Genomic DNA, 13948 nt, shown 5'->3' on the forward strand with positions numbered 1-13948 from the left:
TAGGCTGATAAGTTGGTGGAAAAAATGAGCAAGGAGCAAGCTCCCGGCAAGAAAAAAGAGCTATTTGAGGCAAGGAAGCGGAAACTGACCATGATAAATAGGAGAAACAAAAGCGAACAGCAGTTAGATACCAAGAAGGATAAATCAGACTTTTCCCCCAATAACTCGGAAATGGTGAAGAATATTAGGTCCCTAGAAGTGCAGACTAAAGTCCAACCTGCCAGGAAGGAAAGAGCTCCCCGTCGTCTGATAGAGAGAGAAAGTTGACCCAACCCAAACTTAATAAAAACTGCCACGAGGATTCATCGACAACAATTGCATTGAAATCCTCAAAGACCGGGAATCCCAAAAGGCTTAACCTACAGTGCGGAGGAGAAATTCACAACAAAGCTGCCAGGGAGCCGCTATCCTATGCTAAGGTAACCAGTGCGTCCGATAAACGTAAAAAGGAGACTCATAAGGATATGATGGAAGCCTCAGCTCGCCTACAAAATCTCTATTTGACTGGTATATACATACACTCGGTCGTTCATCTACAATGTCTCACTTTATCTTGTCTATAGATACTTCTCTCAGCTCGTCTATAGAGACCCCTTCAGCTCGTCTATATTTTCAGTTTATCACTACTTCTGAAAAAAAAACTAAATGTAAGAAAACATCCCCCTCATACTATAAATTTTGTAATTACACAATTAAACTATTTGGTAAATATACTCATATTCTTAAAAACTTTGTATTCCAGTATCCGTACTTAAAATCGACAAAGGTCTACCAGATTTCAAGAGAGCAGCAAATATACCACCGGCTTTATTTTTCAATTCTTCCGGAGGGCCATCTTCAATAATTTGCCCCTTTTCCAATACAATGACCCGATCATAATCGAGAATAGTCGATAAACGATGCTGTGAGAAAAAAAAATATTTCAATAAAATAAAAATTTCTTAAAAAATGTATAACAAACATACCGCTATTGTTATTATCGTTCTTCCCTGGAAAGCCTTATGAGCTGCCTCTAGTAATGCCTTTTCAGTGCTGGTATCCAAAGAACTGGTAGCTTCATCCAAAACTAAGCACACGGAACCACGTAAAATGGCTCTGGCCAGGCAGAAAAGTTGACGATGGCCCACGCTTAAATTTATGCCGCCATCCATAATTTCGGTATCTGAAAATAGAGGAAATTTTTACATATTTTCTGTGGGGTAAAATTTGTAAAAAGGGTGGCGTAGTTCAGTGGATGGTGTGCCAGATTATAAACCGATGGATTTGAATGCTAGAGAAGGAGAAATCAAGGGCCAACTGAAGCGTGGATTTATTAAAGAATATTTTTCAAGGGCCAACTGAAGCGTGGATTCAACGCCTATAATTTTCGGTGATGATCTGATAATAATGAAGTGGACCGAAAACATAATTGTTTGTGTTATTTTCGAGTCGATCTATAGACCACAAATGAAAGCCGAACATCACAATGCAACCCAATATTCGGAAAATATGTTTCCGAAATATTCGGAAAATATGTCAGTTTGAGGAAGAGGTGCTGTTTACCTCTAATCGGGCAAGAGGGTGCAAATATCACGAAATATTGTCCAGGCTCGGAATAAACATCCGCAGAAAATTTGAGTTCCGTGGTAGTTGTGTAGGGTATCGTATGGTCGGCCCCGTCCGACTATACTGCTCCGCTCACTGGTTTAAAAATTTTTTTCAACACCCAAAAAAAGCGTGGATTTTTTAAAAAATATTTTTCAACATCCAACAGAAGCGTGGATTAAAAAAAAATCAACACCAAACAGAAGCGTGGATTTTTTACAGAATATTTTTCAGCACCCAATAGAACCGTGGATTTTTTATCTAACCTCTTTATCTCAGATTTTTGATGACCCACACTTCTTTACAATTAAATCACTTATGCCCTTTTCATCGGCATTTACCCCCAAAAAATTCAAATAAAAATTCTTATCTTAAATGCAATTCAATTATTCAACAACAAAAAATTAAAAGATTTTTTATTTTAATATTCCAATATATACCGCCATATTTATTACTGATAACAGCTTAGCTAAGGACAATTACGTTAAACTCTTGAAACTATAAGAGGATATGAGAAAACGAACGAATACCAAACAAATACAAAACTCAACTCGTTCGTACGAAAAAAAACACCCGATGCTATAAAGTCTCACTTGACATGTCAATGAATGCTGGGAAGCCAAGCAAACTCATGGTGAACATTGTTAAATCGATAGCCTAGGCTGTGGTAAGCACTTCATGATGGCCACTGGTCGGAGGCCACAGCCACCCTTTTTAATCCGCTATACTAACTTCTCCACCCCACCCAAAACAGCAAGTTCACTTTAAAATTCAAATTGCATGAAACCTAACAAATACTATGTAAAGGTTCCTACTATGTGTGAGATGGCGCATGATGTGACACACACAGACAGGCTGAAAAACACATGCACAACGTGTATGAATAATCGTTAGGAAATTCCATGACACATGAACATACATACATCCGCAATACATTTATACATACCTAATCCCTGTGGCATTTTACTATTGACAAAGTCCTTCATCTGTGCCAATTCAAGGCAATTCCATAGCTCCAAATCCGAATAGTAACCAGACGGGTCAAGATTCTCTCGTATTGTCATATTGAACAAATGAACATCCTGTGGGATTATCGATAATCGTGTACGTACCTCGTCGGGATGTATGTGCGAGATATCATTGTCATCGATGCGTATACAGCCCCGGCTCACCTGTAAAACCCCGAATAGTGAAAGGGCCAATGATGATTTACCACTGCCGGTACGACCGCAAATGCCAATCTGTAAAAAAAGATGGAAGACAGAGAACAAATTAACGATAACCACAAACACGCACATACAACGATAACGAAAACAAGTGGTGGCAACAATGAAAAAAATAATAATAATAATGGATGGGGAAAAATGACAATTAAAATGGATTGCCCTTTGAGAGGTATTGCTGGTAAAAATGTAAGTTTAAGTATTCATTTAAGGTTAAAGTTCCTTAAATATAGAAGAAAAATCTTCGAAGTTATGAAAACAAACACTATGGGTACAGGGTATTATGTCTTTGTGCATATGTTTGTAACAGGCAGAAGAAAACGAGATAGACCCATGGTTCCTTTTGATAATATGCATAGAATCGCATTCTGAGTTGATTTATGCATATGCCCATATAGTCTTGTGAAGAAAGTAGAGATCGCATTTGCGATCCGATGAAATATTTGGCCCAAGGACGAACCCTATTGAAATTGTAGAAAATCCGTTAGGATTTATATATTTCTTCCATATATCTATTCGTCCGATTTATCTAAATGGTGCCCCAAACACACAATATATGTCCGATTGACACAACAAAGCGTACTGAAATAGGTCCATATGGATGTATACGAAGTTTGTGGAAATCGGTTTAGATTTAGATATAGTTTTGTCCGATTTTTGGTAAATAGTGCACCGATTGGTACAAAATTTTGCACAATGTATTTAAATAGGTCCATATACTCTATTTTGTGAAAATCGGTTCAGATTTAGATATAGCTCCCATGTATAGCTTCGTCCGATTTTTGGTAAATAGTGCATAAACACCCACTATTTGTCCGAATCAAATAAAAACGTTCACAGCTTATTGAAATATGTTCATATTGATGTATACAAAAAAGTTTTGTGGAAATAGGTTCAGATTTAGATATAGCACCCATATATAACTTCGCCTTCTTCGAGTTAGACACATGTTTCATTTGAGAATAGTGGTTCCTTTTCTGAGTCGATTTATGCATGTCCATCCGTCCGTCTGTCCATGTTAAATTGTAAACAAAGTGCAGGTCGGCAAGTTTCCTTGTGGCAAGTTTCCTTGAAATCGGTTCAGATTTGGATATAGCTACCATATATATTTTCGTCCGATTTTAAATAAATGGTGCGCCAAGGACCCAAAATATGGCAGCTATGAACAGAGAAGAGATTATCGATCGCCAACTGGTATCTTATATAGGGACTTGGTTAAGTCGAAAGATCTTATATAGACTAGTTGTTGATCAAATAGTCTATATAGGGTTTATGGTCATCACTAAGCTGGGAGCCAGGTAGTATATAAAGAATATGACAAGCCTAGTCTCCCTGCGAACTGAGAGATCTGACTAAGGATCATGGAAAGGCCATGAAGCTGATAGCCAGGATGTCTATAGGAACGATCCTTATACGGGTTTGTATGGACCGACAGAAATTCAGTGAGTTTATTAAGGGCCCCCCCCCCCATTCTCGGGGTCAAAATTTTTGTTGATATAATTCGAATCTACACTGATTAAAGAATGTCTCTACAAAATTTCAAGTGAAAATCTCAAGAACTCTTGAAGATATAGCCGATTTATTGTGTCGGCATCAAGTGACGGCTGAAGGACTTTTCAAACTTTAAACGCGTTTTTCTCTAAACATTTTTTTTGCGAATGGCGGGCACGATAACTCAAAAACTAATAATCCAATCGGTTCCAAATTTTGCAACGTTTCTCTGGGAGTGTATAGCTCTCGTATGAACTAGTATAAAGCCAATCGGTGAAGATCTTCCTTATTTTTTAACTTGGTTTTTGGTAAAAAATCGACGATTTTCCAAAAATATTTTTTCAAAGGCCCACCAAGGCCCACCAAAATAAGGACTTTTCTTTAATTACAAAAAACAACAACAAAACAATAACAAAAATTTTTTGTAAATTATTTTTCTTCTCTTTTAAATCTTCAATTATATATGTTCAAAGTTACAAACCTTAACAAGCATTGGTATTGATTTACCAGCCCATTGAAAATATTGAAAAATTAAAATCGAGAATGGGTGGGGTTCCCTTAAGACGAACCGAAGTCCAGAAGTATATATACCCGAACTAAAGTCAGGAAGTCTTTAGAGTCTAAAAAAGGCTAGCGAGACATTATAGACAATTTGATGAGCAGAAATTCGATTATATTGACTAATATTATGACTAATTAAACGCCAAGAATAAGTTGAGAGATATGGAGTATGGATTCACAATATATGAAAGAGCTGAATGCAGCGTGTCTCACTGCGCCTACATGTACTATATAAGTCATTAAGTTTATGACAATCTGTGGCAGTCTGTCCATGGAAAGGAGATGTATGCCTGGGAATTTATATAGACATGTTAATAATCAGTCTATCTATATTGATAAGCTTGCGACCTGTGACTCTTTAAAGATGATCTGAAGACCTGTACGAGGTACGATAGGAACGAGCTGAGGCCAGAGAATTTTCATAGAAGAACTGAGGGTCATGTAGTCTCTACGGTCGCAATAAAGGCCAATGATAAGCTGAGGGCCAGGGAGTCTATATAATTGAACTGAATGCAGTGTGCGGACAATTTTGGAAAGTATATATAGACAAATTGATTGGAATGGAATATATAAAGCCAAAATCAGGGTAAGGAAGTGATACGCTGTCCATATAAAGGGGCTGAATGTGAGGTAATTAATATAGAAGATGGTCCGATCGTCATGCCCTGAAGGCAAATGAGGTCATGTAGACGAGCGGCAGACCAGTTTTCTATATGTAGTCAAGCTGAGGCCTAAATAGACGACCCTAAAGGTAGCAAGTGTCTACAGATTAATTGAATTTTTGACATTATTAATAATAATAATATATACATAAATTATAAATAACGGTTGATGTTTCGATATAGCCTTAATATCAAGGTTTCTCTCACTTCGCCGCCGGTAATTTTTCCAGTAAAAGAAAATGTGAAGAAAATGTTCTATTAACATTACTATTATTATTCAATATTTAAAAATATAATATTTGTATCAAAATATATATTATTTAAAATATAAGAATATTTAAATATACTATGAACTAAATTTAAATATTTAAATTTTTAACAACACATTTTGTTACTTTTTTATTTATGTACTAACAATTTGTTAGATCTCTAACAGCAAATTTTATTCGTAATATTTTATTTCTATGATATTTGTTTTTTTTTTTCATTTTGTATTTATTTGTTCAATACAAATCCATATCATCAATCACACACTAGCCATGTCTATCAACGCTTTGTAGTTAATTTACTTCAGGCAAAAGCTATTAGAGCAATACAACAACAAAAAGCTTTTAAAAGTTAACTGTTACAAATTACAATTTTTTACTTATTGATTGATAACGAACAAAAAGTGAGCTGCAAATGCGGAAAAAAACGAAGTATTTACTGTAATCTCTGGATAGATTTTATAAAATATTTACAACAAATACAAATTGTGTAATATTTACTTTGATAATAGTTAAAATAAAAAAACTGCAACGCATACCAAAAAGTTAAAATTTGCCAATGGCATATTAAAATAATTGGCCTGAATACAAAACACTGATGGAGAGCCTGATGGCTTATTTTAATCAAAATATTGCTATTGTTTTTATTCAAAGGATATCATTTGTGTATTATTTGGCAACAAAAATTTCGAATTTTTGTTTAAAATTGATAAGTTTTACAATATTTACTTCCGTGCAGTTATCAGTTTAACAAAACAAAGGAAATGAAAACAGAATGTGTGCTGAGATTTGTTAAAAACTAATTGGTTAGACAGCAATGATTTGATTTGATGTAAATGAACTCTGTCAATTGGGATTTTAGAAATATCGAAATTGAGTACAAATAATTAGATAACAATAAATAGTCGATTGTTCGTAATGTAACAAGTAAAACACTGTTTATATATACTCCACCTAAAATCGACGGGGGCGACTTTTATAAATTGCTGCCAGGAGAAAAGCAACGAAAAAGAAAACCAATCACCCCTAATGGTGACGACCCCCTGTAAACGTGGAAAGAGCCAGGAACTGTAAATCAGGCGCAGTTTTCGCTTTGGCGGATGTACTCATGAAGTACGAAGCCGATAATATTGCCTTACAGAAAATGCGATGGGAAGGGGCAGGCGTAAGTAAATCATATAATTACGCACTGTATTATAGCTGACATGAACGGAGACATGAATTTGGCTGGGGATTTATGGTTAACAGGATAACAAAAGACATCGTCTCCAGATTCACTCCAGTAGATGGGCGAATTTCAATAATCCGTATAAAAGCGAAGTCCTTCTGCAGCAGTCTTATTTGCGTTCATGCTCCGACGAAAGTCAAAGATGAGCAGACCAAAGACATATTTTACGAGCGCCTAGAAACGGCAAATGACCGCTGCCGTGGCCATGATATTAAAATTCAAACATAGGAAAGGCAAATACTTTTGGCCCCACGGGTCGGAAAATTCAGCCTCCATGAAGAAAAATTCGACAACGGCATGAGGTTGATTGACTTCGCGGCAGCAAAAATATGGTAGTTAGCAGCATCAGATTCAAGCATATCGATATACACAAGGCCACCTGAATTTCTCCCAATAAAACAACGAGAAATCAAACGAGATAGACAAGGGATCGATTTCGCACTCGTCTTAATGTAGCAGCAAAGATGCTATCTAACATAACGCGGAAACTCGACGTCGAAAACCTGCCACCAGAAGCTGTCCGCTGAACTTACCCACTTGCTAGTCGAAAGCACTAGTTGTCCGATAGTAGTATAGAAGCACAATGGGAAAGAATTGCCCACTCCCTACAAAATGCAACAAATGCAACGCCTGGGTACCAAAGATTATCATTAGAAGAAAGAGAAATAACAGAAGAGTCAGAATGAAGTCCAGAAATTTAACCAACGAGTTAAACACCAAACCGAGGGCTTTGCACATCCTCCTGTAGATATGCAGAATAAAACCTGGTGAGAGATACATATAGCGTGTTGCGGATCAGGAAGCTGCAGAGCTTTTGATATCAAATAGTAGCGGTGATAAAGATACCCCAGAACCAATAAAAGATGACTATATAGAGTGTATACCACTTAGCCAAGATAAGGTCAGAATAGCAATCAATCGGCTGAAGAATAATAAAGCAGCAGGTGCCGATGGGCTACCAGCCGAACTATTCAAGACTGGTGGTCAGATGCATACACCAACTAATTAGCACAACTTGGCTAGAGGAATGCATGCCCAATGATTGGAACCTCAGCACCCTGTGTGCACAAAAAAGTAGACAAGACGATATGTGTCAACTATAAAGAAATTGGTCTCCTACTCATCATGTTATATAGCGTGCTGTGTGAACGACTGAAGCTAATGGTCAATGTTATTAATGGCAAATCCACTATAACCAGATCATACGCCAAATCCTAGAAAAGAACTACGAAAAACATATGGGCACATTCCACCTATTCGTCCACTATAAAGCCGAAGTCGGACTGGGCCGACTATATGATACCCCTCACCACTTTGGGTGTATTCTACATATGTATCGTAATAGACGTCACGATTATTTTTACCTGTTACAAGCATATGCACAAAGATGTAATACCCTGTAGCACAGTTTGGTGAAGGGTATAAAAACATTGCTAGCGGAAACAGCCACCTTTAAACGGATTGAGAGCCTGCCAAAGTGGGACTGGTAGTAAATGACGAAAAGACCAGTAGACTCGAAGCAACTGTGGAACTTGAAAACTGCAGCTTTGAATAAATAAAACCAATGACATGATTTTTGAAATTTGAGGTCAACAAATGTTACTATGGTCTAAATAAGCACTTCAGAAACAAGGCCACCTGTCGCCACACCAAACTCACACTCTACAAGACGCGGATACTCACACTCTACAAGACGCGGATGTTCTGTTTCGAGCCATCTAAGTGTTTTAGAAATATTAGAACGATGTGACTTCGAAAGGCTTTTATGAAGAAAATCAGTATACATTTTCCGGATGTATAATAATGTTTGTTATAGTGGTCGACATACTTACTCTCTATGCTAATTTGGTTGTGACTCATTATACCCTTCACCACACTGTGGTACAGGGTATTATGGCTTTGTGTATATGTTTTTAACTGGCAAAAATAATCGAGATAGACCCATGGTTTCTTTTAAGAATATGCATAGAATCACTTTCTGAGTCGATTTATGAATGTCCGTGCGTCTGTCCGTATTGAAATGTAAACAAAGTTCAGGTCGCATTTATGATCCGAATTGGATGAAATTTGGTACAGCTCATTTGTTTGGCCCAAGGACGAACCCTATTGAAATTGGGAAAAATCAGTCCAGATTTAGATATAGCTCCCATATATATTTACGTCCGATTTAAGGTAAATAGGATACCTAAGTCCCTAAATATCTTTCGATTTGCACGAAATTTGGTATAGCCTACTGAATAAGTTCTCGAATGATGTGCGTTAAGTTTCGTGAAAATCGGCTCAGATTTAGATATAGCTCCCATATATATTTTCTTCCGATTTAAGGTAAATGGAGTACCAAAGTCCCTATATATCTTTTCATTTGCACGAAATTTGGTATAGCCTACTGAATTAGGTCTAGAATGATGTGTGCTAAGTTTCCTGAAAATCGGTTCAGATTTAGATATAGCTCCCATATATAGTTTCGCCCGATTTTAGGTAAATGGTGCACCAAAGTCCCTGAAAATCATTTGATTTGCACGAATTTTGGCATAGCGTATTGAATTACGTCTAGAATGCCGTGTGCTAAGTTTCGTGAAAATCGGTTCAGATTTAAATATAGCTCCCATATATAACTTCGCCCATTTTAGGTAAATGGTCTACCAATGTCTCTGATTATCTTTAGATTTGCACGCAATTTGGTATATCATATTGAATAAGGTCTAGAATGACGTGTGCTTAGTTTCGTGAAAATCGGTCTAGATTTACAAATTGCTCCCATATATAGTTTCGCCCGATTTTAGGTAAATGGTGCACCAAAGTCCCTGAAAATCATTTGATTTGCACGAATTTTGGCATAGCGTATTGAATTAAGTCTAGAATGATGTGTGCTAAGTTTCGTGAAAATCTGTTTAGATTTCGATATAGCTTCCATATATAGTTTCGCCCGATTTTAGATAAATGGTACAGCAATGTCTCTGCTAATCTTTTGATTGGCATGAATTTTGGTATAGCGTACTAAATTAAGTCTAGAATGGTGTGTGCTAAGTTTCGTGAAAATCGGTTCAGATTTAGATATAGCTTCCATACATAGTTTCGTCCGATTTTAGGTAAATGGTGCACCAAAGTTCCTGAAAATCATTCGATTTGCACGAATTTTGCCATAGCGTATTGAATTAAGTCTGGAATAATGTGTACACCTCCTATACGTATTTTTTCGTAAATTAATCTCTGGCAAGTTTGCTTCAAATCGGTTCAGATATAGATATCTCGTAGCTTCCATATATAATTTCGACTTATTTATTGAGATTAAATTTTAAACAGTGCAGCATGCCGAATAGCGTGTGTCAAGTTTGTTTTGAATAGATTTACACAAATCTGTCCCACTGTGCGCAAACGACTCTAAACTTGCCCAAATGAAATGAAATTTAGCATAGGTCCCAGAAAGACATAAAAATCACATATTTAAGTTCGTTCAATTTCATGTCAAAATTCCTTCAAAAAGGCGACGTCTTTTCGGATACATATGTACCCAAAGTGGTGAAGGGTATCATATAGTCGGCCCAGTCCGACTTTACTACTTTCCTTACTGTTTTTTTTCTATTTTGCACTACCCCCGCCATACATTTGATTTTATATATCATTATACATCGATTGTGTCTCACATGCGCAAAAATATATCGAATTTCTTCAATAAAGCCTACTTTTTCTGTAAAAAATATTAATTCAGCTAACTTTTTGTATGAAAATATCAAATTATTAAACTGATTGTATACAATATGCCAACGCAGCATACATACAAAATTGTCCTATATTAATTTTTCGTTAGAAAAAAATCACTACTTGTAGATGTAAAAAAACAATTCAGTAAGTCTTTTATACAGAAAATATCATTTTCTATTGAAAAAATCATTTGATTATTTGTCCATAGAAAAAATAATTTTCTATATTAAAAATCAATTAAATTTACGTTTATCTTTAGAAAAAAATAATTCAACAAATTAAAATTATACAAAAAAATTTACATAATTGTAATTATTCTGAGTTTATTTTTAAATTTTCTACATACTATTTCAAATATTCAATATTACAATCCACAAAAATGCCATTTATTAATACTATGTAGAAAAATGTACAAAAAAAATACTTACCCTTTGGCCAGCCGGTATTTTCAAATTTAAATTTCTAATAACATCCTCGTGCTGTCCCTCATAACGTAAACTGACATTTTCGAAAGATATATCGCCGCGTTGTGGCCACGAAATTGCTACGGGTTTGTCTGTCAAATCAAAAAAGAAAACCAAAACAAAAAATAAATGTATATGAAAAGTGTAAGCAGCGACAAACAAAAACAACAACATAAATAGATAAATAAATAATAACAGTAAAAACACCAAAGTGTGTAGTACCACAAAAAAGTAACCACAGCAGAGAATCGGGTGGTAGCATATCAAATATTTTGCACAATTCTAATTTACTATTTTTTCCATTTTGTGTGTTTTCATCCACAAACAATTGGGATATGTTTCATATTTAAACAAAAATGGTTAGACTGATAGACAACAAGAATAACAGCAGCAGTAGAAAAAACGAGGCCACAAATTATGGTAAACAGACAAAAAACAATACGCAAACACACACACACTCACCCACACACACACACAGATAGCAACCAAATTTATGGCTTAAATAAACCACTAACCAAACAGTGGCAGAAATTCAAGTAAATGTCAGTCATACAGAGAGAGTGGTGGTAAACCCTTTGGGGCAATTGCAACATGGTGGAGAGGTGGGGAGTGGGTTTAGTATTTGTAGTGAAATCCTAATAGAATATTTAAAATATTTCGTTAGAAGGTAAATATTTGTTTTGGGTGAGATCGACTATGTGATATCACACACATACCATATTTTCAGTAGTACCAGAGGGGAATAATATTAAAATTTTCAAGAGATCAAAATACTCATTTAGTCGAAGAGGAGCGGTATGTGTTAATATGGGTTATTCGATTTTTAGAATTTTGCACGATTTTTAAATTGGATTTTATTCGATGAATATGAATTTTAGGCAGTATGAAAAAAATATGAATGGAAGACCTTCTTACAAAAAATATTCAATATCATACGAGTTTAGATATTTCTAACCATAGTTCGAAATCACATGTGAACAATTCGATTGAGACTGTGTCTAATATGTGCAAAAGATTTAAATTCGCTCTGTAAATAAATTTTGAGGATTTCCCCCTTTAGAAATCAAAATAATAAATTGTAAGCAGTTCTCATGGAAAGTGTGCCTCATGCCTCGTTCTGACGGAAAATGGGGCGGTATCGTTATATGTGAGTTATTCCAAAACGTTCATTGCAATTTTCTACAACGATGTTCTTTACCCAGCAAGAAAAATGCCAAAATATAGCCAGTTGAAAAACGTCCAGGGCTATCAAAACACGAATTATGAGACTATACCCATAGATGGGTCGATATGGGTATAGTCTCATAATAGTCTTAATTAATATCGCGTACTGATATTAATTAAGTTTGCCAAAATGAGAGCCAATTAATATTTGCTTGGAACATTTGTCAATCAATAGAAACAAAAATGTATCGGAAATCCTCAGAATGTCGAACGTTAATGGAAGCTATAATATGGACCAATATTAATAGTTTTTATACCCTCCACCATAGTATGGAAGGTAAATTTATTTTGTCGTTCCATTTGTAACTTATTGCTCTAAAAAGGCATAAAACTTAAAAGGTAAACGTTGTATTAATTTCTCTTTCGAGATGACCTACATGATCGGAGGCAATGAAAAGGAAAGCCAAAGAGAGATTCTACATTCCCACCACTATGCGACGCGTTTCGCCGTTGGTTAAGAGGCTCATCAGGCATATTGGGCAATGTGGCTTATAAATGTCTTTACTTGATAAGTTGTATTTATGTCGACTATAGTTGCGAAATTGCATCTACGAATTAAATTCAACCGTGTCAAGGTTCGGACATTTGGCATCACACCAGAACATTCCTTTTCAGAGCAGATTTTTCTTGTAGTGACGGACTTTTTTTCCATACAGACTATAAAATATTTTTCTTCAATGGTATGCAACTGCATATTGTGCAAACTTAGGAAGATAAGGAGGTGGTTGAACACGATGTAGCCAGGTCCGCCCGACTCTTGCAGACAGGTCAAGTCTGAAGATAGTCACGTTTTGGGGTAGCCCCCATATAAATGTAAACCCACATTCGTGGTATTTTGAGGACCTTTACCAGGATGTTTAACCGAATTGACTGTATGTTGATACTTTAGATCGGGAATCCTTCCTACCAAAAATTATAAATATCGATTAACTATTGGTTTTAGCTCCATAGTACACTTATATTTCGGGAAAGCCCCATTTATAACACAGCGCAACTACATTTTGGGGGGTTCAAAATTCATTATGGGGACAAAAACCATGGTGTTTTGCCACTGAATCTAATTAACTTCTAAACAGAGAAATGCATATCATTTACCTTTTGGCAAACAGACGAAACCAAACTTATTAGGATATATATACCCCATTTTCAGACGGACGTTGTTAAATCATTGTAGAATTTTGTTCTGATAAAGAATATAGTATAGGGTCTCCGTCGAATATTTCGAGCTGTTACAAACGGAATGAAAAACGTAATTATCGTGGAGGATATACAAATAAAACAGATTTTAATCGATTTAGTTTAGATTATTAAAATTTGGAACCGTGTGGATTAATAGTTTTTTATCGTGTCCTTTGTTTTAACATAGGTTCCACATAAAGGTCCCCGCCCCGGTTATTACGATAGTAATATGCTCCTGATGGTTCTGGTGGGTACATAAGTTATTTGGATATGGGTCCATGTTGTTGCATAGCACTTATATAAAGGTTCTACCCCTTGCTTGGGGTACTGCATATTCTTATAAAAATAAGTAAAACCATCATAT

General features: G+C 35.8%; 1 protein-coding gene across 1 annotated transcript in view; it reads right to left on the reverse strand.

Annotated features, from left to right (window-relative positions):
* Nucleotides 1-722: 722 nt before the first annotated feature.
* The window catches only part of LOC133330044 (ATP-binding cassette sub-family C member Sur-like), a gene marked incomplete at its 5' end in the record, with an annotated part of 62130 nt that continues 48904 nt past the window's right edge, over nt 723-13948 (reverse strand). The window contains 4 exons of the mRNA XM_061538524.1: nt 723-902; nt 966-1162; nt 2531-2825; nt 11146-11273. Coding sequence (XP_061394508.1) covers nt 723-902; nt 966-1162; nt 2531-2825; nt 11146-11273 — 800 coding nt within the window. The remainder of the gene's footprint in view (nt 903-965; nt 1163-2530; nt 2826-11145; nt 11274-13948) is intronic.

Source organism: Musca vetustissima, unplaced genomic scaffold (genome assembly GCF_032173495.1).
Source record: "Musca vetustissima isolate MV318-11 ecotype Yass unplaced genomic scaffold, APGP_CSIRO_Mvet_v1 utg6707, whole genome shotgun sequence".
Taxonomy (NCBI): domain Eukaryota; kingdom Metazoa; phylum Arthropoda; class Insecta; order Diptera; family Muscidae; genus Musca; species Musca vetustissima.